Genomic DNA, 23,124 nt, shown 5'->3' on the forward strand with positions numbered 1-23,124 from the left:
AGGGTTGTGATCAGTGGCACAAAGTCCAGTTGGAGTCAAGTCACTAGTGATGTACCCCAGGGGTTGATACTGGGACCAATACTGTTTAACATCTTCATTAATGTTGGGATGACCAGGATGCTGGAACAGAGTGCACCATCAGCAAGTTTGCAGACGATAGAAAACTGGGAGGAGTGGCTGATACACCGGAGGATTGTGCTGCCATTCAGAAGGACCTGGACACATTGGAGAACTGGGAGGAATCTCGTGAAGTTGAACAAGGGGAAATGCGAAGTTCTGTGTCTGGGGAGGAATAACCCTAGGCATCAGTACACACTGGGGACTGACTGACTGGAAAGCAACTCTACAGAAAAGGACCTTGGGGTCCTGGTGGACAACAAGCTGACCATAAGCCAGCAGTGCACCCTCATAGCAAAGATGACCAACAGCATTGTGGGCTGCATGAGGGTGAGTGCTGCCAGCAGGTCAAGGGAGATCCCTCTCTGCTCAGCCCTGATGAGACCATGGCTAGAGTGCTGTGTCCAGTTCTGGGCTTCTCAGTATAAGAAAGATATAGTTTTCCATATCTTCCCCCTGAACAGGGTCACAGATTTGATTAAGGGAGTGGAACATCTTTCATATGAGGAGAGGCTGAGAGAGTTGGGACTTATAGCCTGGAGCAAAGAAAACTCAGGAGGATCTTACCTATGTGCATAAATACCTTGTGGGATGTAACAAAGAGGAAGGAGCCAGACTCTTCTGAGTGGTGCCCAGTGAGAGAACAAGAGGCAATGGGCATAGATTAAAAACATGAAATTCAATCTGAACACAAGAAAACAATTTTTAATGTGAGGACGGTCAAACACTGGCACAGGTTGCCTGGAGAAGTTGTGTAGTCTTCATTGGTGGAGACAGATACTCAAATTCCAACTGGACATGGTCCTGTGCAACCTGCGCTAGCTGACCCTGTTTATGTAGGAGGTTGGACCAGATGATCTCAAGTGATCACTTCTAGCCTAAATGATTCCGTGATTCCATAAGGGTTAGCCTGACTTGAGACTCAGATGCTGGTTACCATGAAAATAGTACAGGGCGGCACAAATGAAACAGCTTCGAGTGTTGCTTGCAGTAGATGAGGTCTGAAGAGTGTTTCCCCCTGGATGTGTTCTCTTCCTTCTCTTTCACCCTTTTCACCTGCATCCCAAGTATGTCTTACACTGGAAGATGTGCTCTTTGGCATCATCTCCCAAGCAAAGCTAGGACTGGGAGTAGCTTGGTACCAAAATCAGATTGCTTGACCCTTTGCACCTCTCACCAGCTGGTGGACACTGCAATAGTTCCTCAGAAAGCCTCAGAGGTATTGCTTTGCAGAGCCCTGCAGTGTGGTATGAGCGAGGGGATGCACAAAAATTAGCATGGGAAGACCTTTCATTTGATTTGGCATGGAACTCTTCCCACCTCTTTGGGCAACTTTTGCTCTTACATGAAGTGACTCTTCAAACTAGGTATACACAGTTTAGGAGTTCTCAGTTACTTATTGTTGAATACAGACAGCAGAGAGATAGGATTAACATGCTACAAGGCTAAGAATTAACAAGCTTACCACCTTGATGACTCTTTGCTGGCCAGGCATCACTCAAGTGGAGGAGGGCTGGTCTTTATTACTCCCTAGAAGAGGCTCAGCCTCTCAGCCTTGATGTTGCTAGTTGTTGCCTTCCAATTCTTCTTTTTTTTTTTTTCAATTGAGATTTGATACCTCCCCATGCAAGTGTTTCTCCTCCTGAAGCCTTGCTATGCTGACTATTCTGTCCTGATAATAACTTCTCTGTGTTTTTACTTTTCATATTTTGCACAGCGTTCGCTCGTGTTCTTTTCCACACCTAAGCAATAAATTTCTTAGTAAAACTGAGTCAATAGCACAAAACTGGGCTGCACCAAGGTAGGTCCTGGATGACAGACTGCTGAATCCCGAGCTGAGGGTTACAGGCAAGGGAGGGCACTGATTTTAGAAGCAGCACTTTGTACAGGGAAGAAGATGTAGGTATACTTTGTTGGGTGGAGAAGTATTTCCAAATAGAATACCGTTTGTGGAGGTGGAGTGAGTTGTAGTTATAGGTGGAATTTTGCTGAGAGTAAATGTTTTTACAGTATGTCCCTCCTGCATTCAAATCTTGTTGCCTTAGATAATGTCCTCTGACATGTGGTTGGAGTACTACAATGGCTGCAAAACTTTATGTTACTCCTTATGGCCACAGGAAAGCAGAAATGCTGCCCTCTGAGCCAACGGAGAGAACAGATGTTGCCAGTACAGCATTGCTTGTTCATTACTGTACATGTGCAAAAGGGATGTTCGGAAGGTGCTCTTCTGGCCTATGGGCTCTAGTCAGATTTTTATTTCTAGACAGTTGTGACAGGTATGTTTAGTAAATGCCTAGGATAACATGCTGAATAACAGTGTTTTCAGGTCTCTTTGAAGCCTAGTGGAATTAAGACACTATTGTATTAAAGTGCCTCAGCTTTGTCAATCAGGATAATGTGGTGGTAAACTTGAAATGGCAAGAATGGAAACATGCTCCAGCCGTGCACCTTACAGGATGCTCTCAGAGAACCAAGTAACTCAGTATCTTGAATAACACAAACACAACTCCAAGTTAATTTATTGTATTAAATGCAGGTAACAGTAAAATTATGAAGTAAAGCATCAATCAAAATCTCACTGGTGTATCTGTCAATATCATGACTATCTTTGCTGAGATGCACTCATAAGTTATAAATCATACATTGGTCAATAATACAGGTAGCAAGGAAGCTGTGCAGATATTAGCCAGGAAACAGGTGTAATTAGGTAAAACTAAAAAGAGGGAGCAGATTTGAATTCTGAGGGTTTTAGATTGCACATCAATAAGAGGTAGCAAGAAGGCATGTAGCTCATAGTTTTCTTATAATTTTTGCTGGTTGGAACTCTCAGCAACCTTAAACTACAAATTTTAGAAAAATGAGGAAAAAATGCAAGGTGATTAGAAGTTAAAGGCGCAATTAGAGAAGGGCAATTAAATGTTAAGGGCTGGACCATTTTACCTCGTTGCCTTGTCTCATGAAGCTGCAAGGGCAGGGGAGAAGGAATGTAATCTATATATACATGGTGAGACAGGGGAAATTAAGGGACATTTTGAGATTATTCTAGGTTTGTATTAAATTTTGCTAATTTCCAACAGTCTTTAAATATGAAGTGAACAAAAGGAAACTGCATTGTAATGCAAATGCAGGTTTCCCAGTGAGGAAAAGAGAGCATACAGATTTCTACAAGTTCTTTTTCTTTTCTTTCGGGGATTTTTTTCCTCTTTGGGAGATTCAAGAGGATGAACTGCATTACCCTTGAAGTCAGGATTTGGCATAGGGCTAGATGATGGCCTGTGTGCAGAGAGATTTTATGGCTCCACCTTATTCTCAAACAACAAAACCAGAAGATCAGGTTTGATGCAAGGGAACAAAATTCTGCACTTTGTTTTCTGTGGAGGGCTGTATCATTAGGACAATGGAAAGGAGAAGTAGAGGGGTGGTCTTTGAGGCACAGGGTGGTTTCTGGGTGCTGCCTTACTTGGCGGGGGAAGAAAAAGGACATACATTTTCAGTACATATGGCTACAAGGCTTAAGGCTGAGCTTTTAACACTGCAGTTCACATTTTTCCATTGAACAGTGAACCATGGGTGCTATCTGGGAGCAAGTAACAACTCATTCTGTGAGAGAGCAGAATCTGCCGTAAAAGAGGATACTCTTGGATTTGTTGTGTCTGATGAAGAAGTGGAAAGGGTGGTCAACCTTAAATTGCATAGCAGGCTCAGGAGGTCCACTTGTTACATCTGTAATTACGGTAGCAGCAGCTGCCTCAGTGCCTTTCTCATCAACTGCAACAAAAGACTTATGTAAAACTTTGGAGATGTGCACATCACCACTCTCAGCCATTCCACTGAAATCAGCATTGCTGTGGAACGCACTGCGCATTCCCATGCTGTTCAGATTATCACTGATGTCATATCTGTCCTCCATTCTGAACTTAGGCAGGAACAAATCCACAAGAGTTTTGGTCTTCATCTTGGAATCAGTCCATTTGGACAGCTTCTCATACGTCAGTTCTCTTTCCAGCTATCATTTAAGAAAGAGAAGGAATTTGATGTTTTCAAGGAAAAAAAACAATTAATTAATTATGAATTAATCAATTTTATGGCAATTTAATGAATTAAATGGCTTTAAAATGGCAAATTTAACATTTAGCTGAAAGCATGAAATATAAATTCGTTTCACTGATGATCAGAGGCAGGGTGTGCAACAAACATGTGAGACTTAATGCTGCAAAATTTTGAGAACCACCCCTGCCAAATTAATTGCAAAATACGGGGCACTCAACAGCTGTCATCCCCTGAGGTAGTTCTTTACTCTCTTTTAATTCAGTCTTGATGTGAAGGAAATTGCTGGGAGATTGCCAGTTGTGCAGCAGAAGGTTTGGTCCAGTTCCATAGAAACAGGTGTTAATATTGCACATATTTCCTTGGCAACTTTAAAACAAGCTGCTTCCAGCAAAATTTGTCACTGCCACTCTGTGTCCTGGGCACTATGTCACCAGGGTTCAGCTCAGGTCAAATGGAGGGGAGCAATGAATGGTATTCTTGACATGATAGACACCAAGAATTTAAGAGTCTTCCAATTCTAGTAACCACAGTGGCAATCTTGTTATTGTAGCAAATGCAGTCTCACCAAAATCATAGTTTTTCACACAGCAAACAAATGTGCATGAAGGCAAACAGAATGAGAACAAGATGGTGAATAAAATTCCAGACTATGGAGAAGAGGTGTCTGTTATCTCAGGAAGAGGCTGTGACTACTTGTGCAGGACTGTCCCTCCTGAATGTGCAACGAAGAGAGATTTAACCCTTACAGATCATGTAGGATTGGGTGTCAGTCATGGGGCTGTTGAAGAGCTAAGCATCTGATTATGCACAGTGTTAACTGTCTTCAGTTCTTACTAAACTAAGGGCATTCACTGTGGAGGAACTTTCATGGGATTAGATAAGCATTAAAAGAAATTAATTCAGCTAGTAGAAGAGATCAAACAGCATGTCCTCAGAGAGGGAGGTATGGTTGCCAGCCTGTCCTTTTTTTTTTTAATGAGTAAGTGGTGATACAAAATGGATGTAGCACACTTTTTTACCTGTTCGAGACCCGTAGTGCTGTCTTTGATGACATCAGGAAGAAGGATGAACATACTGAGTTCATGTTCTTTATACGGCAACTCAATCATTTTGAAATTCATCGTTTCCATTATGAGAACTGGAAACGTATGTCTCATGTACATCATCTTCACAGGCTTGGTCTTGTTCTGTAAAGTATTTATTTATAAGTAAGAAATCATTCCTTGAAAGAAAGGATGATCATGACTCAGTGCCGTGGAGGGAGAGAAAACTTTTGTGAGCAGCTTTTACAACAGTGGTTTGTTACTCATTTTCCAAAGCATTTCTTGACTGGACAACATTGCTTGTCTTGGTGTTTGCCCCAGCGCATTTTGTCGGGGGCTGAACTGACTGATTTTTCTCTTGTCCCCAAAACACGCACAGCAGCCCAGAGAGGAGGGAGGAAGAGAGTTACAAATTTCTGCAAGGATTAGGGGAATGGAGCAGGTATGGGATATAGCCCTACAGCAGAGAAACAGCTACGGTTTAAGAGGATGAGTGTTGTGCAGTTTTTCTGTTGTCTCCTCTCTCTGGCAATAAAAAGTGACTAGCTGATTGCTTTTTATGTCACAACCCTTAACAGAAGATAACACTAATGTCTGAGCAAAGGGGCTCATGATGAGGGGAGTTCCTGGCAAGCAGTCACCTTTGCAGGAGTATGTAACCTCTGTTAACATCTACATCCCTTCATTCAGGGAAGCAGCCGATGTGTACGTCCTGATGTTCTGAAGCTACAGTTGGTGGAAATTGCACGGAGCTCTTGTCTTTTCTTGTGAATTCGTTGACATCCTTTCTGGATACATGCTATTAACATTTCTTCTAGTCTCGCCCACCCATGCACCCATTCAGGGTTCCCTGCTGCAGCTGTATTTGAGCAGGTATGTTTGTGCCTAGCTAGGCTGCGCAGCACAGAGGCCTGGGTGCCGTACTCACCCATGGCATGCCATGCAGTTCCTGTCCATGAATCTTGGACTCTCAAAAGCATGTTTTTACAATCTAGCCCTTTTAGCACCATTTTACAAAAAGATCTTAAGTGACTCTAGTGCTTTTGGAAATGGTATCTGTTATCTGGAGCTCATTAACATTTACCTGAGCAGCATCTTAATGTTGCACTGACACATTTTGGTGTAACCAGCTTTTCACAGAGTCTAGTTACCACAGGGATACCTAAAAGACTTATGAAATGGAAAGAATTCAGCATTAGCTGTTGTCACCAGGCTGTTTACGGTAAGGATACCAGAGGAGCTTACCTTGCTCAGTCGGAAGGGTTGCAGATTTGTATTGCTTGCCCGAAATTTCTCTTCCCATTCTGCCTTGAAGTAAATGGCATTTACCAGGACCAGCCTGGTGGTGCTTGTCACATCTTGTGTCTTCAGCAAATTCTCGATTTTGCCTTTTGAAATCAGAAAAGTCAGGTTTCATTCCAGTGTAGCACAGTAAGGACATGTTTTGATTGTTTTTTCTCTTAGTTCAACTCCTTGCTGAAAAAGTCCATACCTCAGTGCCCCGCACCCTAAAATACTCCACTGACATAAATCAGTTAGTTTGTTTACAGTTTCCAAAGCTGTTTGCTGCCCAGTTCTCCTGGCTGCCTGACAGGTATTGACTTCTTCTCCCAAAAATGTCACAGCTTCATGGCAAGCAGCTAGAAGCAGAAAGCCATATGCTGGCTCGCCAGCTGGTTACGCCAGGTAAAAGAAGGCCAACACCTCTGGCCAGTGCAAGATGATACGGGTAGGTAGGCATCCCCACCCACCCTGGAGCACACTGGTAGGCAGAGGTGTTTCTCCCCTCTGTCTGCTCTGCCTGCGGTGCATGGGTGCAGTGCCAGGGCAGCAGCTGTGCTTGAGGACCAGCTGATGGAGAGCACAGCGAAGTCACTGGGAGTCTCCCCAAGGAGCTCACCGAGGTTTGGATCAAGTATTTGAAGCTGCTTAAGTGTGCTGCTCTTTCTCTGTCCTCCCACTGCATCTCTGCTCACTGTCCACATCGGAAGGCATGACCTGGCTGCTGCAGGGGTACGTGGGGAAGCAAGGGCACTTGCCCAAAGGAAATGGCAGGCTGACTTAATACGAAAGGAAAGATGTTGGGGTTGAGCTCAGCTTACCCTCAGTTTGTTTTTCAACCCAAGCATTGATTTCCTTTCTGGTTTGTTCTGATGCTGTCTTAAAATTAACCTTGTGTGGTGCTGCTTTGTAGTACTTCTTACTGAGCTGTATGTATCTCTGAAAAATAACAACAAAAAAAAAAAATCTATACTATACTGGATTTTTCAGTACGAAAGGGAAGTTGTTAGCTCTTGGACTTCTTGATAGCTTCTTGAGCCTGGTGGACTGCAGGATCTTGCTTGTTACTCTGTTGGACTGTGAGTTAACAGTTAAGAAATAACCAACAGACAGAAAATTCCCTTCTTTTGTTCCCACTTTTATTTAAAGAAGCGAGAAAGGCTGTGCACATTCCATGAATGTGCTTATTTTGATGTCTCATTTACAACAGTATGTATTGAGGGTTCCAATGATAAAGCCATACTGTATGAAAAGGAATCCCTACACCACAGTTAAAAGGCAATGCATCCTTAAATACTGTGAGCAGACCAACTGGTATTTTCCGGTTAAGTTTGTCACTGGAATCCAGGGCTCTCACTAGCAGTATTCAGGGTCAGCTTCAAACCTGTTCTATTAATGGCAAGTAATTAAAGTGAGAAATATTTTTTGAGCCTTTTCTTATTCCTCTCTGAGATTTAACTTACAGGCAATAATGGGAAGGTTTTTTCCACGTAAATGCGGTTGGCAGTTCTCAGCGAGTAGGTGCTTCTGGGTTTGTTGATGGCAGTCATGAGCTCTTTGAAGCCAGAATGGATATCTTCAGCTGGCTTGTGCTCAGGATCCTTGGAAAGAGAAACCATACATTCAGCAATTGCATTTTTGCCTGAAGTTTTCAAAACATGCTAAGTGATGTATGTGGGAGAGGGATTTGGGTTCTTCTCTCTTTTTATTTTTCCAAGTTTACCATCACTGCAATTTGCAGGGCTCTGTTTATGACTGGATTAACTGATTTGCCATATAGCAAACCCTCCAGACTATCCCAGTAACTTGTCCCTCTATGCTTCTCAGAGTCTGAGTGAGTGAAAGGAACTGAACTTGAACCTGTTGTGAAGTATGTGGGGGTTTGTACTTTAAAGAGGGGTGCAGACAAGAAATACTGGACTCCTAAAGCTGTATCTGGACATTTTGATTCTGGAGATTCTTTATCTTAGGATTTCAGTTCTAATAGATACCATTCTTCTTCTCTTTGGTCTCCCTCGAGAAGGCCTGGCGACAGAGGAAGAGCCTTCAGCTTCTGCTGCTCGAGTGAAATGAAGAACCTGCAAGCAGAGTTGCCAAAGGTAAGAAATAGGCATGAAGAAACTGGTATGACTTAAATCCAAATGGGGACAAAATGGTTGTCTTGTTTTGCTCCTTATGATAACTCACTGTGCTATCTGCTGCTTAGGTGACTAATCAAAGGGAAGATGAACCTGTAGTATACGTAAATCCCTCAGAGTAACAATGAGTACCACTGCCCCCCTCTCCCAAAGCATTGACGCAGCGCTCCTGTCTGCACGCTGCAAGGCTGAACTCCCTTCCACAGCTGTTGCTCTCAGCAATAGCAACATGTTTGTGCAAACTGAAATGGTTCTCCCCATGATAATGGTACAAAGGCATCTGAACAGGAGTGAGGTGACACAGAGGAGAGTGCTGGGTAGTGCTGAGCACCACAGCTCCCTTTGAGCCAGCAATGGGCCCATGTGGCATTGGGAAGGATTGGGTTGGGGGATGTGGCGATACCAAAGCCCTTCCTATTTTCCTGATAGATTCTCAGGCAGTTGTTTAGGAAAGCATAAATCAAGATAGAAAGATGCGTCCTGGCCAGAGGAGAGACGGAGGTTGCTGGGATCTGCAAGCCTCTTGCCAATTAGTTAGGAGCTGCAGGCATCAGCTGTTTGCTTCTCAAAGTGAATATCCCATCTACATCCCAGGTGTAGAATAATTTAGAATTAGTAGGGTTCAGAGAAGCTCTGTGCTCAGCGTGTGATACTCACAGGACACTTTCTCCTAGTGGAGAAGTGCGGGACCTGCTATGAAATGAATAAAATTTACCATTCGCTTGCTACATTCTCTGGTCTGCCTCGGTTCCTTGCCATTGTGGTGGCAAGTTTTTCTATCTAACACTAAATTTTGCAGCCAGTACAGGAGGCAGGTGTTGTATGGGGTGTATACTTCATAGAGCAACCTACCTCTGCCATCTCTGTTGCTGTATTGCCTTTTGCACCCAGGTACATGAGAGCCAGAGCAGATGATATGCTCCAAGGGGAAAAGAAAATGTTTTTGCCCTTGTTGGTTTCATCCAGCTTTTTGAAAAGATCAACTGTAAACTCGCCAACTGATGTTGAGACCAGTTCCATTGCTACAACCTGGAAAGAAGCAACAGTCAAAATTGTACTATTTGAATGTTTAAAATTATATACTCAGTGCGTATTAGTGAGAAATGTTACATGTGCAACACAATGCATTGGCACCCGCTAAAACTAATAGCCTAATTGTATGTTTTATCTTCCATGCAGATACTGTTTGCCACCTGTTAGAAGCATCAATTTCTTTTAGTTTTTTTTGTTATCCAGATAATGTTTTCCTATAATTATGCGTATGTCCTCTTTTATACAGCTGCAGTTTTCTTTGTGTTTCTTTCTGCCTTTGGTTTTCAAAAATGTGCAGATTTGCATATTTTTCTTCCTTTTTGTCCTTAACTGATGATTTGTCAAAGTGACGTTCCCAAGAGAATTTAAATGCAGTTTTATTACATAGGTTCACCACACGCCTGAGTTTCCCACTACTTCATTTTGGATCTGTATAGAATTGAGAGCTGATACTGAGGAAGAATTTAGGCATAATTCTTAGGCTCGTGTGCTTTTCCTGGCCAGCCACCTATTCTGAGTAGTATCATTAATAGCAAAGCTGTTATTTGCCTTTAGATTGATAGAGTTTTATTCATTATATGTACCTACGACGCCTTCTGTATGTTCCAGTAATTTGATTTTCCCCAGAAACTGGCAGATTCTTTGAGGTTTTGAGTATTTCAGACTTCAAGATATCTGCCCAGTAGTACCTGCCTCTTGTTGTTTTCCAGTCAGGAGATCAGAAATGTGGCTGTTGTTATTGTTACTGTTATTGGTATTAGTATTAGTATTTGCATTATTAAGATTTATATCTATGGAATGGAGCAACAGAAATTGGGGGGCAATCTCTGAAGTCTATGGGTATTTCTGAAGTGTTTGGTTGCCAAACCACTACAATTCTTCTGGCAGTCAGTGTGCTATCAGTACCACCTGAAGTATGGGACTCCTTTATCAAGCTGAAGATTTTTATTAAAAAGACAGTTACTGCCCTAAGAAAACTTTCCTTCTTGTGATCAGTTCTGCGTCAAATTAGCAGTTTTCTTTAGCCTTATAGACTTATTTTCCCTAAGGATTGACATCTAGAAAAACATGAGGCAAGAATAATGCACTATAACATTGGTATATTATAATCTACCTATATAGTCATGCAAGCCATAGATTGCTTTTTAAAAGCATCAGAAAAGTTACTTAAATGGGTTTAAATATTTACCTCTGATCCCGTGAGACAGAAGACTTAGGTCTTGTCCTCGGTCAGGTTCTGTGTTTGTGTGTTAAGCAACGAATAAATCTAGAAATACAGTACTGCTTGCACCTCCCTTTCCTTCTCCCCTACATCCAGGTTGTTTCCGCCTACCCAAAGCTCCTTTCTACCACATCCTCAAAAGATCTTACATAATTTTGTCCTCTTTGTTGACCTTGTCACTTTTCAGTTTTAGACATTTCAAAAGGACACTGGAATTAAAATTTCATCTGTATTGTTAACATTACAATAGTTTGCTGACAGGATAGCAGAACAGTTCACTCATTCCAATGGTCTTCTGATGTTGTGGGGACAACTGGTCTGTTGTTTAAAATAAATAACTAGTAGAAAGGTTACACAACTAGGATGCTTGGTTTTGGTTTCTGGATATAAGCAGATACTATAGGCCTGATTCTTCTCTCCAGCTCTGTGCAGCTGTGACTCCTGGGTTTCAGATGTTGTACATCAGCATAAAACATCAAGCTTAGTGACTGAATTAGTCACTGGGAGTCCAGCTTCAGATCAAAGATCATTAGGAGCATAGACAAAGGCAAAGCCATGAAAGAACATTCAGGGTAAGGGATGGACACCCCACTGGTTGTGTTGGTGAAGAAATCTCATTGCAACCATAGCCTGGAATCATTTGAGAGAAACACTGCAAACCACTGCGTTAGTGCACAGTACTTGCATGTAGTGAAGCAGGGCAAGGACTGAAACAACCCCACTGAGATGGCTCGAGCAAGGATGGAGTGAAAAAATACAACAGAGCAAACATGGCACAGTAGTTGGCAGTCTGCTGTCCGAGAAGAGAGCCAGGCTGCTCTTGGGTTGTGGAAGAAGGAGAAGGTGGTGGCAATAGCTGTAAGACCCTGGAGGACAGGGGAAGGGGAGTGGAGGAAGGGAAGGAAACTGTACTGTGTGCTAAGCATTTTGCTGCAAGCCTAATTACAGGAACAGAGTGGGTCAAGTCTTCTAAAAAGTGACAGAAATCAATGTTGTGCAAGGCAATGAAGAAATGCCAGAAATTAAACAAGTGTTGGTTTAGTACAAGGAGTAAGTTTTCAAGAAATCAGGATAGGAGAAAGGTCAGATGAGTTGTTAGGTGGTGGGAAAGCCCAAGCCAGGAGGCTCCAAGTCCCAAAGACATACGCTGAGAGTAAGCAAGCTAGCTCTCTTTGCTAGTCAAGGTGCAAGGATGCCAGGCAGGATGAGGAAGGGAGGTGGTAAGGCAGAATGGCTGTTAGCAAGAGAGAGAAAATCACACATGTTAATTGAAAAGGACATCCAGAGGTCAACCTCCTGCTTGGAGCAGAACCACCAGTAATAAAGTCAGCCACAGCCCTTCTGAGGATGGAGATTCACCAGCCTTTCTGGTTGTTCCCTAATGTACAACTCACCCTTCAAGTGTTGTAGCTATTGCACTTGGTAATGATCTGGCACTGCCAAGAGGACATTAACTGTCATCTTTGTATTTATACTTAAAATAGCTAAAGGAGAGCAAAAAGGTGACTCACATTTCCATTGACTTTAGAGGCCTTTGAATGATTTCAGGTGCATGTTGTCATGGTTTTGTTCCTCCTTGACCTCCCAGGTGTGGTTTTCCTGTCTTTATTCCTGAGGCACATCAGAAAGTGCTTAAGAGGCTTGGCCATGGGGACATGAAGCCCTTGCATTAGGTGAAGCAGGGCATGGCAGAATTGCACCTGAACACACAGGGATCCTGTGTCATGTTTCACAGTGAGACAGACAGAAGAGAGTGCTGTTGAGGTTGTGTGGGGGTAGAATAAAGCACTTGCTTCACAACACTTTTCCGATGCTCCTTCCCATTAGGGAAGCAGAGCCAGAAGGAATATTGGAAGCAGCTGGCTGCGTGGAAGAAAACAGAAAGGATTCAGGGACAGTCAGCAGTCTCCTTTCTGTCAGGAAAAGGGAGTCCTACTGTCCCAGGAAGAGATGTTTCTGCTAAGGTGCTGGTGGTGTGTGCAAGTCCTGTAAGACAGCCAGTCCTTTGCTCTCTGTTGTGAATTCAGAGAGTTAGGAGCATCCCCTGCAAACATGCATGACTGATAAGGACACTCTCCTCCTTAGGAGAAAGAGCTGTGACAGGAGTAAATGTGTACTGGGAGATTTGCGTGTAATTTTCCAGAAAGCACTTAGGGAGTTAGTATTACAGCCATGATTCTCCAATCCAATCTTACCTCAAACAAGTGAAATAAGTGGCAAAGAAAAATGAGAGTAAAGCAATGCAGTGCTGGGCTGGCAACAGTGTTGAATGCATGAAAGGTTACAAAGGAGACGGTTGCAAGGCACATGTGTTTTATTTTCCTCCAATTCTATACTGTTGTTCAGTATTTTCCAGTTGCTGTGGGACAGAGATTAGAAAATACGTGTATTAGCCCCTTTGCATGCAAGAAACAAGCACCAGTATCAGGAACACAGAGGATTTTGCAGGTTTATTTCATTACCGGCTGTGCCAGGCTGCAAAGTTTGTATAAAACTGACAAGGATGTGGGTGAGGTAGCCCTCCTGGGATGACCAGCTTAGTGAGCTGAAACCAAGGGAGATGCAGCAGCATTCTGCAGGAAGGAGTTTCTCCTGTTTCTTTTCTTCTTATGTACCAAAGCAAGTGTGTTGAGAATTACTGGTTTAGATCAACTTAGTCTGGTCTGCATTGTGGCAGTTCTCATTCAGAAAGCGCTGGAAAGATGCATCAATGTTGTTCTGTGCAGAGTTTGGTGCTTATAGTGTAGTGCTACCATTTTTGGGTTCTTTGACCAGGCAAATAAGCCAGAAGCATTACTTCCAGGTTATTTTTAATATATGCTCTCTTCTAACATTGAGAGATTTGTCAACAGTACAGGAAAAGTAAGAACTGCACAGACTATTGAGATGCTCTTTGTGGTGCATATTTTGTTCATTATTGTAGTTGCAAGAGCCTGTTTATTAATAGTTAAGTTTCTAGGGGGAAGAGAACCTTCCCAAGAAGAGGATACTCTTGGTCTTGTTGTGCCTGATAAAGAAGAGGAAAGGGTGATCTGCTACAAAAATAACAGCAGCACCGAGACTTCGTGATGCCAGTGCTGCTGAGCTGGCAGCTGCTGCCTCTGTGCCTTCTTCATTGACTTCCAGATAACACTTGTGAAAAACTTGTGACAAAAACAGATCACCATTCTCTGACATTCCTGTGAAATCAGCTTGACCTTCAGTGAAGGCGTCTTGTATCCCCATCCTGCTCAAAGTAGATTTGAGTTCGTATTTCTCTTCTAATGTGAACCTGGGCAGATAAACCTCTATTTTCATTTTCTCCATTAGTTCTGGGCTGGTCCATGCAGACAAGTTTTCAAAAGTCAATTCTCTTTCTAGCTGCAGTTAATAAAAAGAAAATCAGAAAATCACAGAGTGTTCAAAAACCGGTGCCCTATTTCTTCTCGTTTCTTAAATGGAGAATTTTTCAAGCTGTTGTAAGAGTACAAGACAAACAGTAGTGAAAGACCAACTTGGAGATCTTTTTGACTAAAGGATTATGTTGCTGTATGGTAGGTCAATGCAGTATTTGAACTGTTCTCAGTAATTGTCAGGGAATGTAGCAGGGTTAAATAGCTGTAGAACAAAAACATTGGTGTCAAGTAACAATAGTCTGAATGATTTGCTGTTCACAATTCTGTCTTCTCTACATTTTATAATTTACTGAAAAGACTTTTCTTTCTACAGAACCCACTAATGTGAATGAGAATTTAATAAGAGTTTATTATCCAAAGGCAGGATTGGTCTCTTTACAGAAGGTGGCAGTATCCATATGTATTACCTCTGGACATCCTGGAAAGTAATGGAGGTTGCCCAATTTGTGGTTTGGTTTTGGGTTTTTTTTTGAATGAAGGCATATCTGTCTGAATCGGTACAGACAGTAGATCTAAGCAGGGCTGGCTTTCTGTCCTCATTTTTGTGGGGTTTGGGTTAGCTATCGTCAGGACTGGTCAACATTAGGAACCACAGAAGTGCCAGCTGCCAAGAGTAAGAAGTCTAGTCTGGGCTCCAAGAGGTTCAAGTTCACAGTGCTAGACCAAGTTTGGGATTTACTTTTCCTGGAGCCTGATCAGTACCCTCCTTCCTAGCAACATGACTGCAGCCTGGTGTTTCACCTTGCACAGGCACAAAGTAAGTAAATAATGTCACTCTTGTTTTTTCAGGTGATTTATGTTCTCAGTTGCTTTACCTTTTGTAAGCCGGTGATGTTACTTGGTAGCAGGATAAACATGCTGAGGTCATTATTGACGTATGGAAGCTCAAGAACATCGGCCTGGGCTGATTCTATGTAGGTCCAGTTAAATTTATCACTCACGTACATCATGGGCACTGGTTTAGTTGTATGCTGCAACAAATCAAATTAAATGTTTGCCATTTGTACTTTGACTGAACAGTAAAGGACTGAGTAGCACAGCGGAGGTTTATTGTATTTATTGTACAAGCTGCCCAGTGTGTCTGAGACACCCTTATGGCTCCAAGTGGCAGGACACAGGATCTGCAGAGGAGCCCTGGTCTTCTGGAAAGGTTCTTGGAGGCTAGGCAGGCTATCTAAGCTGTCTTAGATGACACCCATTATAGAAAGCTGTGTTCCACTCTGATTTGTTGTATGGTTAAAAACTAAAAGGTGAACAACTAACCCATACAGGTTTATTCACCTCTTTGTTTTCCCTGCCTTCAGAGAAGGAGAGCTTGTTTCAAGTCAACTTCTGACAATTTTACTTGTGGCTCAGGTGCAGGTATGTATGTGCAGTCTTTGTGCTGAAGATGTGGTGAAGAAAATACACTGCTTTAAATGAAATAACTTTCATGCTGCATGGATTTAAAGATTGACAGAAATTTGTCTCCACTATCTTTTTCAGTTTTTTTCCACCTGCAGTGTAGGATGTAGGGCAGTATATTCGCATACCGTGTTTATTCTGAAAGGCCTTTGCCTGGTAGCTTCAGCTTCGAACTTTGTTGCCCAGTTTCCTTTGAAGTAGAGCGCATTTATCAGGACTAGCCTGGTGAGTGAATCTACAGATCGAGGTGGCAGCAAATTTTGAATTTTACCTAGATGAAACAGAAGGACATTTACACACTTGTGCAGTTTTAATGTTTCAATGTAAGTGTTGGCACAGTTTCTGCAGATATAAGCCCGGGAGATTGCAAGTGTCTTGAGATTATTCACAAATATGTGGTTACTGTGGTAATCTTGATTTACAAAGAAGAGTAAGCCACATTCCTCCCATGTTCAGCTGGAGGACACTAATTTTAGTAAGAGCTTGTCGGTAGATGGCTACTTTAGGAAAACTGATCTGATTTACCTTTTTGAGGTGAATTGTTTACCTGCCTTGGGCCCCTTGGTACAGAGACTTTACTCAATGCTGAAATGACTTCTTTTTGAATTGAGAAAGGAGAGGCTGGAACTTACCTTCAGTCTGGTCTTCAACCTTGGAATTGATCTCTTTTCTGATTTCATCTGCTGCTCCCACAAAGTCAACTGATTGTGGCTCTGCATTGTAATATTTCTTGACTGACTGTAAGTATTCCTGCAGTGCAAGAGAGACACCCATCTTATGTTTGTGGCCTGCCAATACGAATGCTAATAAATAAATACAGCCAAACAGAGAGAAAATATGACAAAAATTACATAGACTACAAGAACAGCATTTTGTCAAAGAAACAAAGTAATTTTTAGCGGAAATACTCAATTTAAATGTTCTCACCTAACTACATCTGCAAATCACTCTGAAACTAGATACACGTCCCATAAAATGAAAATTTTAGTGTCCAAGGTCTCAGGAAAAGTCTCATAGAAAACATTTATGTTAAGGATAACAACATGATTTGCAGATATAATGAAAATATTTAAAAGTGTATGATTTATGGTATGTTGTCCTAGATAGATCATAAAAGTTAAATGGCACTACGTAATCTGAATAAATGGCCTACTTACCTTACTGAAAGGCAATGATTTTTCTCCATATAACTGGTTGACACTTTTAAGTAGGTAGTTTTTAGTGGGTTGGTTGATTTCAAAGTTGAGTGCTTTAAACCCAGTATGGATATTATCCGATTTGCCAATTTCTGTCTTGGAGAAAAGGAAGAAAAGACGTTATTCATCTGTTGTGTAAACTATTTCAAAATTTCTGATTTTTTCCTTCATGCAGCTCCAAGTAAAGTATTTCTATTCAGGTGATCTGTTATCTGTAATGCAACACAAGCGGTGTTCTAAACCATACAGCTATTAAAAGAATCATTTGAAAGTATGAAAAGTTGCAGGCGTGGTATAGGCACTGTAAGTGTCTCAAAATGCAAGCATTAAGAGCCTGAATTATGTAAAACATTTATGGGTTTGTATGAGGAGATTGTGAAACTAAGTATATCCAGAGAATGAGACAGAATGTAAGTGTTAAACAACACATGAAGATTTGGCTGTGTGACTCCTTTCATTTATGGAAGTTAAGTGTGTTACATGGAAAGTCTGCCCTTAAATTTCTTAATCTTGCTCTTATTGTTAATATTTTGTGAATATTTTTTTTTATGTTGCAGTAAATTCTTTATATTGAGGTAACAGGATTAAATGAGTTGTGGGCTCAAACTCTCAAATGAGTTTGTGAATTTTTTTTTTATGTTGCAGTAGTTGCAGTAAATTCTTTATATTGAGGTAACAGGATTAAATGAGTTGTGGGCTCAAACTCTCAAATGAGCTCAAGGAAGTTAAGGTGTGAATTAGTGAACTAAAAATCTGGACCTGTGCTGTATTCACCTAGTCATTACGTCAGAATCAGCAGAGGCATGAACATTTCCAAACTGTTAGAACATTCCCTTTGCCCTACCTACAGTGCACTGTAGTTCTTACAATTTGGACAAGCATTACTCATGAGGAACAATCCCTCTCCTGTTCATGATGTGCAAATGGGTTGTTGACATAGCCCCTAAAATAAATCTTCCCACCATGGGATTTGGCTGTGGGATGCAGATCCAAGTGCCCATTCATCAGAACTCACGGGTGCTGGGGCTTTACGGGCAGACTGCAGGGAAATGGCTCACTCTCACAAAGAATAAGGGTAATGGGAAAAAGCAGGGAGAAGAGCTTGACACCACCATGGTTGAATTGTCAATGAGGAAAATCAGCCTTTACTAACTCAGAGGGATTCTATTTGCTTTTCTGTATTTTTCTGCTATGTTAAATTACGTATACTTTGGTACAAGATGCCTGCCAGTATGTCAAAAAAATATCTCAAGAATATAATGTTTTCCATTTCTCTAAGATTTATTGTGAGCAACTGGTCTACCTTGGGAAATTCCAACAAGTCAATTTATTTTGTTAACTGTTCAACTGAAATGGAGACTGATTTCTGAAACATATCAAGCATAGGTAGCCTGGAAAAGTTAATGTTCTCTTTTTGTTATCTTGATGCTGCAATCAAATCTGTGGAATGGCAGCTCTGTTCTTGTGATGAGCTCTCTGAGGTAGGAACAGTGCCTTTTCAAAGAACATGTAGTTGCTAAATAGCTAGCTATTGAACAGTAATAATTTGAGAAAGAAATCTCTCCTCAAAGCTAAAGGAAAAAGATCAAGAGATCTATTGACAGAGAATGATAACATTAAATTTTAAATTTTGCAAATTTGAGGTTAGTTTTTGCAATTCTACCTAAAAAGGGGAAGCATGTAATAAGTATTGCATTAGGTGAAGGTATCACAGGATGCTGTACCAATTAATTGTGTACACTACATATGAGGAAGGCAAACAAGCGAATGCGAATGTGGACGGAAAATACAAGCAAGAGAAGATGTGACCATGCACATAGCTTGATCATTAGACTTGGTGAGATACCTTCTGGAAACAAGCACGTCGATTTGATAGACGCTCTTCTGTTCTGGAATAGACTTGCATTTTTATGGTTGTGGTGATGTTTCTGGTTCCTTCAGCTTTGTTAAAGTGAAGTACCTATAGTGGAAAAAGCAATAATAAATGCAATGATAGAAAATTTACTGTTTCAGTAAAATCTTCCAGTGATGTCAAGGGACTGGTGATGAAGAGAGTCAAACTCAGATTTTATTATTGTGTCCAGTCCTGACTGAATATGAAATCTTTGGTTAGGTCTTGAGACCCATGTGTACAAAATGGCTTGCACGCACTAAGCTGAGGGCTACAGAGCAAAACTCTTATGTACCTGACCTTTCTAGAGGAATCTGCCTGCTGACCAGTTAGTACTCGGGAAGAGCCAATTATCTCCAGATGGAGACTACCAAAGCAGAAGTCTAAATGGAGCATTGCTATGTGTCAGCAACCATGAAAATGGTGTGGGCAGCTTCATGCCTTAAATCCCTTGCTCTGGGCATGTGCACCTTACCGAGGCTACAAAGGGGTACCTCCAACCTTGGAGCATTTTTCAGAAGAGCTATGCCTTTTTTTTTTTTTTTCCCTAACCCTTCTTCCTAACAGAAGACCACTCCTTTCTTTGTTTCCCTACTGTCCCTCTTTCGTCCTGTAAATCAGGAGTTAGATCACTGCCTTAGCAGGTGGGACAACTTCTGCCTTGGCAGATGCAAACTCACAAGCCTCACCTCCTGTGATAGGAGCTAGGGCACTGTGCACTGAGGTTGTTCTCACTGCCACCTGCTGAAGCTATGAACTTTGCACAAATACAACTTAGGGATTTCAGTAAGTGATTTTGCCTGTAAAATACATACCCTAAAGAAAGGGTTGTAGTCTCACCATGTTTCTTCTCTGATCTCATGGATGTGGATTTACGTTTGGCAAAGTGCAAAACTTGTAATAACTATAGAGGAGAGTCTTTTTGTGTGGGGTCATTTCCAAAGAGATGAGATGTGAGATGGGAATTGTCTGTGGCAGAGTAGAAGCAGAATCCAGGTCTCCCACTCCCTGGTGAGTGCTCAAGTTACTGAGCTTTCGAATAAAGATCCCTTATTTCTGCTGGTGAGATTTAAAAGGAGACAATGTCACCAGTGCCACTTCTCTCGTTTACTGGGGACCTGCTTCCAGAGGCTAAAGTAGACTATTTCTTTGACCTGCACAAGTGAAGAACTGGTCTATTCATTGCAGTGCACATCAGGGGTGAAATGGGAGCTTGCATGTCTGTAGAGTTTTGATTAATTTTTCTGCTTATGGCTTTCCTCTGTTCCATCACAGTAAATTTCTTGCATAGAGGATGTTACTCCAAGAGATCAACCCTTTCAGACAGCTACCTTTGAAAGCCCAAACTCACCTTTGCCATCTGATCTGCAGTGTTACCTTTGGCTCCGAAATAAACAGTAGCCAGGGCAATTGAAATACTGAAAGGGGAGAAGAAAATATTCTTGTCACCATCTTCCTGACACTCATGTTTGAAAAAGTCAAGAGCAAAGCTTGTGTTTGCTTTATTCAATGCTTCCATTGTTCTGAACCTGCACAGAAAGGGAGAAAAGATGCTATTAGCAAACCACTACTTATGACTGCTATGTGTCTGCAAGTTTCTCTTCAGTTTTTGAAATTTCTTTTGTTACTTAAAGGCTTTCTAAAGGTATTTATATGAAGAACAAGGAGGATTAACTATTATAAAGTCATATAAGGTTTATTGTGTCCTTTTTCACTGATGACACCAGCTATCATTTAGGTTAGAGAAAAAGCAGCCTCCAATGTTGTTTTGTATTTGTTCACCAGGATATTTGTTGCACTGTGCTTTACAGCATCTTGGAGTGACAGTTGATAATGTTACTCATCAGTGCCTGGACTAGAGGATACTGAGAGACTGTTTCTTATGACAACTGTTATGCTTCAATTAGTGCAAGAGCCTTTGATGCTCATAACTGTAGTGAACAAATGTTCTGGCAACAGTAACAGTCAAACTATTCCTTTAGGACAGGACAAAATACTCCTTCCAATGCTTGGGCAAGCACTGCCCCAACTATTGCATGCTTAGCATCCTTAGCATTCCCTTTCTGACTTTCAAAAATGTCCTCAAACTCTGACTTACAGTGCTAGCCCAGATCCTCGCTTCCCCGTTCTGCAGGACAAGGTTTCCATATTCAGTAGACCACAAATGCTGCTATTTGTCATTTGCATTGCAGGTTTAGCTGAGAGCTTTAGGCAGGGACTAGGAGCTATTCTGGTTGATATAGGATGGCCTTAGAATTAAGACAGTTTGTGTCCTGAGTAGCTCGCAAACCAGGAGCTGACCCGATATTCATAAGAGCTAAAGAGCACAAGAACAAATTAGCTGACTTAAGCAAACACAGTGGTTCTTACTCTGCTATGATATATATATGCTAGCCAGTGAGCTCTAGAAATCATAGAACAATAAATTACTCTTCCTGGTTTTTTTTGACTTCCACCTTCTAGACCATGCCTATGCCATCTTAGTAAATTACTTTCCCAAGCATCTGATGTTTCCAATTCAGATCCCTGCTTCCTTTTTTCCTATGCATTTGTTAACAAAGCAACACCATCCAAGAGTATATGAAATAAATAATCTCTAGAAATCACTACAGTACCTTGTTTTGTGCAGGGAGGAACTCTGCTGCTCGGGGTGTCTCCAGGGTTTCTGCTGTTCACATGAAGGGTAGGGTGAATTTATAATGTGTCTGGCCAGTTCTGCAAAGGTTCTTATGACTCATGACTGTGCAATTTATTATGCCCTGAAGACCACATCCCTGTGGAAGAACTGAATCATCTCAGAGTAGGATGTAAAGTGATGATGAGAATAATACCATACAAGAACCTTACAAAACTGACTGCAGAAGTATTTCTATAAACACTTTTGTGGCAACAGGCTAGTAACAACTTGAACCCGCACTACTTTAAACAATCTTTCTTTTGCGGTTTGGAGGGTTTTAAAAAAAAGGCTGTTGCTGGCCTAATTCTTTTATGATTCGTCTAATAGAAATTATTTCTGAGGAACAGTCAGACAGAGAAAAGACAGTGACTTCTTATGTGTGAGTTTTTCTATTGTCCGTTTCCTACTGAGAAAGTATTTGTCACTCCTAGTGGGTTTCTGTTTTAGAAAAATGGATTTTGTTAATCTTGGAGGATTCTAAAACTGTGCAACCAGGGAAATATTGTCACTGTGAGACAGTAAATGTTGAGAGACAGGCACCAGACCCTTGCTTTTATTGTCAGTGGCAACATCACTAGAACCTGGTGTGGGTCTTAGATTAGACTTCATTTTTCTTTTGTTTCTGTTTCCCCACCCTAATCTGAAAGCTGCTGTTTGACCAATGTAGCACCTCAGAGATTTACTCCTTATTTTCCATTCCAGAAATGGATATTCTGTCAAATCTTCTTTTTCTTCTTGCCTTGGCTACTAAAAGACCTCCTTCCTTGCAGTCATGTTGTCCCTTCCTCTGTTGTCCTTGTTGTAGCTGTCTATCCCCACTCTGACCCCTAACTGAAAGACCCCGTGAAATCCTACCCTTGCTCTTTATTTCATTCTTTACCTCTCTGCACTGTTGATAATATCACCTTGAAAACCTAGATAGGAGCTGCTCGTCTCTCCAGGGCTGCCTCCTCGACACTGAGCAAGATTCACTCACAAGGCCTATCTCCTTGGCATAAACTGCTTTCTAAGAGCTTTCTTCTGACCTGCTGTCTATGAGCATACATCTAACATGGATGTATGTTGTAGGTCAGTGGCTGGCACAGAGGATCCTGTAATGAGGAATGAGCCATGGGAGTACCTGCAAAATTTGGTGTAGGGCATAGGAGGTCGCAGCTGCAAAGGGTCCCTTTCCAATGGCAAACCTTCTGCATCAATATAATTTGGGAACTGAAAGCTTTGTTAAAGTTGCTTTCCTACTTGTGAGGAACTGCATGACTTTAATGGGATGATGTTTTCCTGCCCCTTGGGTCCTTTGAAATTGTAGCTACACAAAACCAGCATGCTTCTGTGTGAGTTGTAATTAGATGCATCTGTTATGTTTTCCAGAGAGCGGCATAGTGTAGGAGAGGTGTTCACTGCAGAATTAATTGCTTCCATTGCGCCTGGGAAAGTTGTAATCTGTTTACATTGGCCTTAAGTGATTTCCAAAGTCTAAACGATTTGAGTAATCTGCAAATTTGGCCATGCTGTTGAATGAGTGATAGATACACAAGATAGACTTCATCCCTTAGAGCAATTACTGTGGATGTTCTGGTTTTAAAGCAGAGGTGAATTCAATTTGCTAACTTGTAATACTGCTTGCTGCTTTACAAGAAGTCACGGAGGTGTTCTGTTTACACAGAAATCCTGGGTTAGA

The 23,124-nt window shown here is 41.6% G+C and overlaps 2 protein-coding genes across 2 annotated transcripts; both read right to left on the bottom strand.

The window, feature by feature from the left end:
• Nucleotides 1-3,712: 3,712 nt before the first annotated feature.
• LOC104155591 (heterochromatin-associated protein MENT-like) lies at nt 3,713-10,910 on the bottom strand. Its single transcript, XM_009697263.1, has 8 exons — nt 10,851-10,910; nt 9,482-9,658; nt 8,483-8,569; nt 7,955-8,092; nt 7,313-7,430; nt 6,456-6,598; nt 5,187-5,354; nt 3,713-4,123 (listed from the first exon to the last, which is right to left on the bottom strand). The coding sequence occupies exons 2-8, from the start codon at nt 9,647-9,649 to the stop codon at nt 3,713-3,715; spliced, it is 1,233 nt and encodes a 410-aa protein (XP_009695565.1). The 5' UTR covers nt 9,650-9,658; nt 10,851-10,910.
• Nucleotides 10,911-13,686: 2,776 nt separating this feature from the next.
• LOC104156341 (serpin B10-like) lies at nt 13,687-21,484 on the bottom strand. The gene is made up of 8 exons (XM_009697260.1): nt 21,385-21,484; nt 20,121-20,298; nt 18,725-18,838; nt 16,840-16,974; nt 16,315-16,432; nt 15,811-15,953; nt 15,094-15,249; nt 13,687-14,243 (listed from the first exon to the last, which is right to left on the bottom strand). Exons 2-8 carry the CDS (start codon nt 20,286-20,288, stop codon nt 13,839-13,841), a joined length of 1,239 nt encoding a protein of 412 aa, XP_009695562.1. The 5' UTR covers nt 20,289-20,298; nt 21,385-21,484; the 3' UTR covers nt 13,687-13,838.
• Between the last annotated feature and the right edge of the window lie 1,640 nt (nt 21,485-23,124).

The sequence above is a fragment of the Cariama cristata genome, unplaced genomic scaffold (genome assembly GCF_000690535.1).
Source record: "Cariama cristata isolate BGI_N322 unplaced genomic scaffold, ASM69053v1 scaffold3983, whole genome shotgun sequence".
Taxonomy (NCBI): domain Eukaryota; kingdom Metazoa; phylum Chordata; class Aves; order Cariamiformes; family Cariamidae; genus Cariama; species Cariama cristata.

What these genes read in the sequence shown, in the direction of transcription:
- LOC104155591 (XM_009697263.1), bottom strand. Translation starts at nt 9,649, where the DNA reads ATGGAACTGGTCTCAACATCAGTTGGCGAGTTTACAGTTGATCTTTTC. An exon ending in CAGCAACAGAGATGGCAGAG is followed by an intron (nt 8,570 to 9,481) that starts GTAGGTTGCTCT and finishes CTCTGCTTGCAG; the next exon opens with GTTCTTCATTTCACTCGAGC. An exon ending in GGTTGAAAAACAAACTGAGG is followed by an intron (nt 6,599 to 7,312) that starts GTAAGCTGAGCT and finishes TGATTTCAAAAG; the next exon opens with GCAAAATCGAGAATTTGCTG.
- LOC104156341 (XM_009697260.1), bottom strand. Translation starts at nt 20,288, where the DNA reads ATGGAAGCATTGAATAAAGCAAACACAAGCTTTGCTCTTGACTTTTTC. An exon ending in AATCATTGCCTTTCAGTAAG is followed by an intron (nt 16,433 to 16,839) that starts GTAAGTAGGCCA and finishes CTTGCACTGCAG; the next exon opens with GAATACTTACAGTCAGTCAA. An exon ending in ACATCACCGGCTTACAAAAG is followed by an intron (nt 14,244 to 15,093) that starts GTAAAGCAACTG and finishes TATTAACTGCAG; the next exon opens with CTAGAAAGAGAATTGACTTT.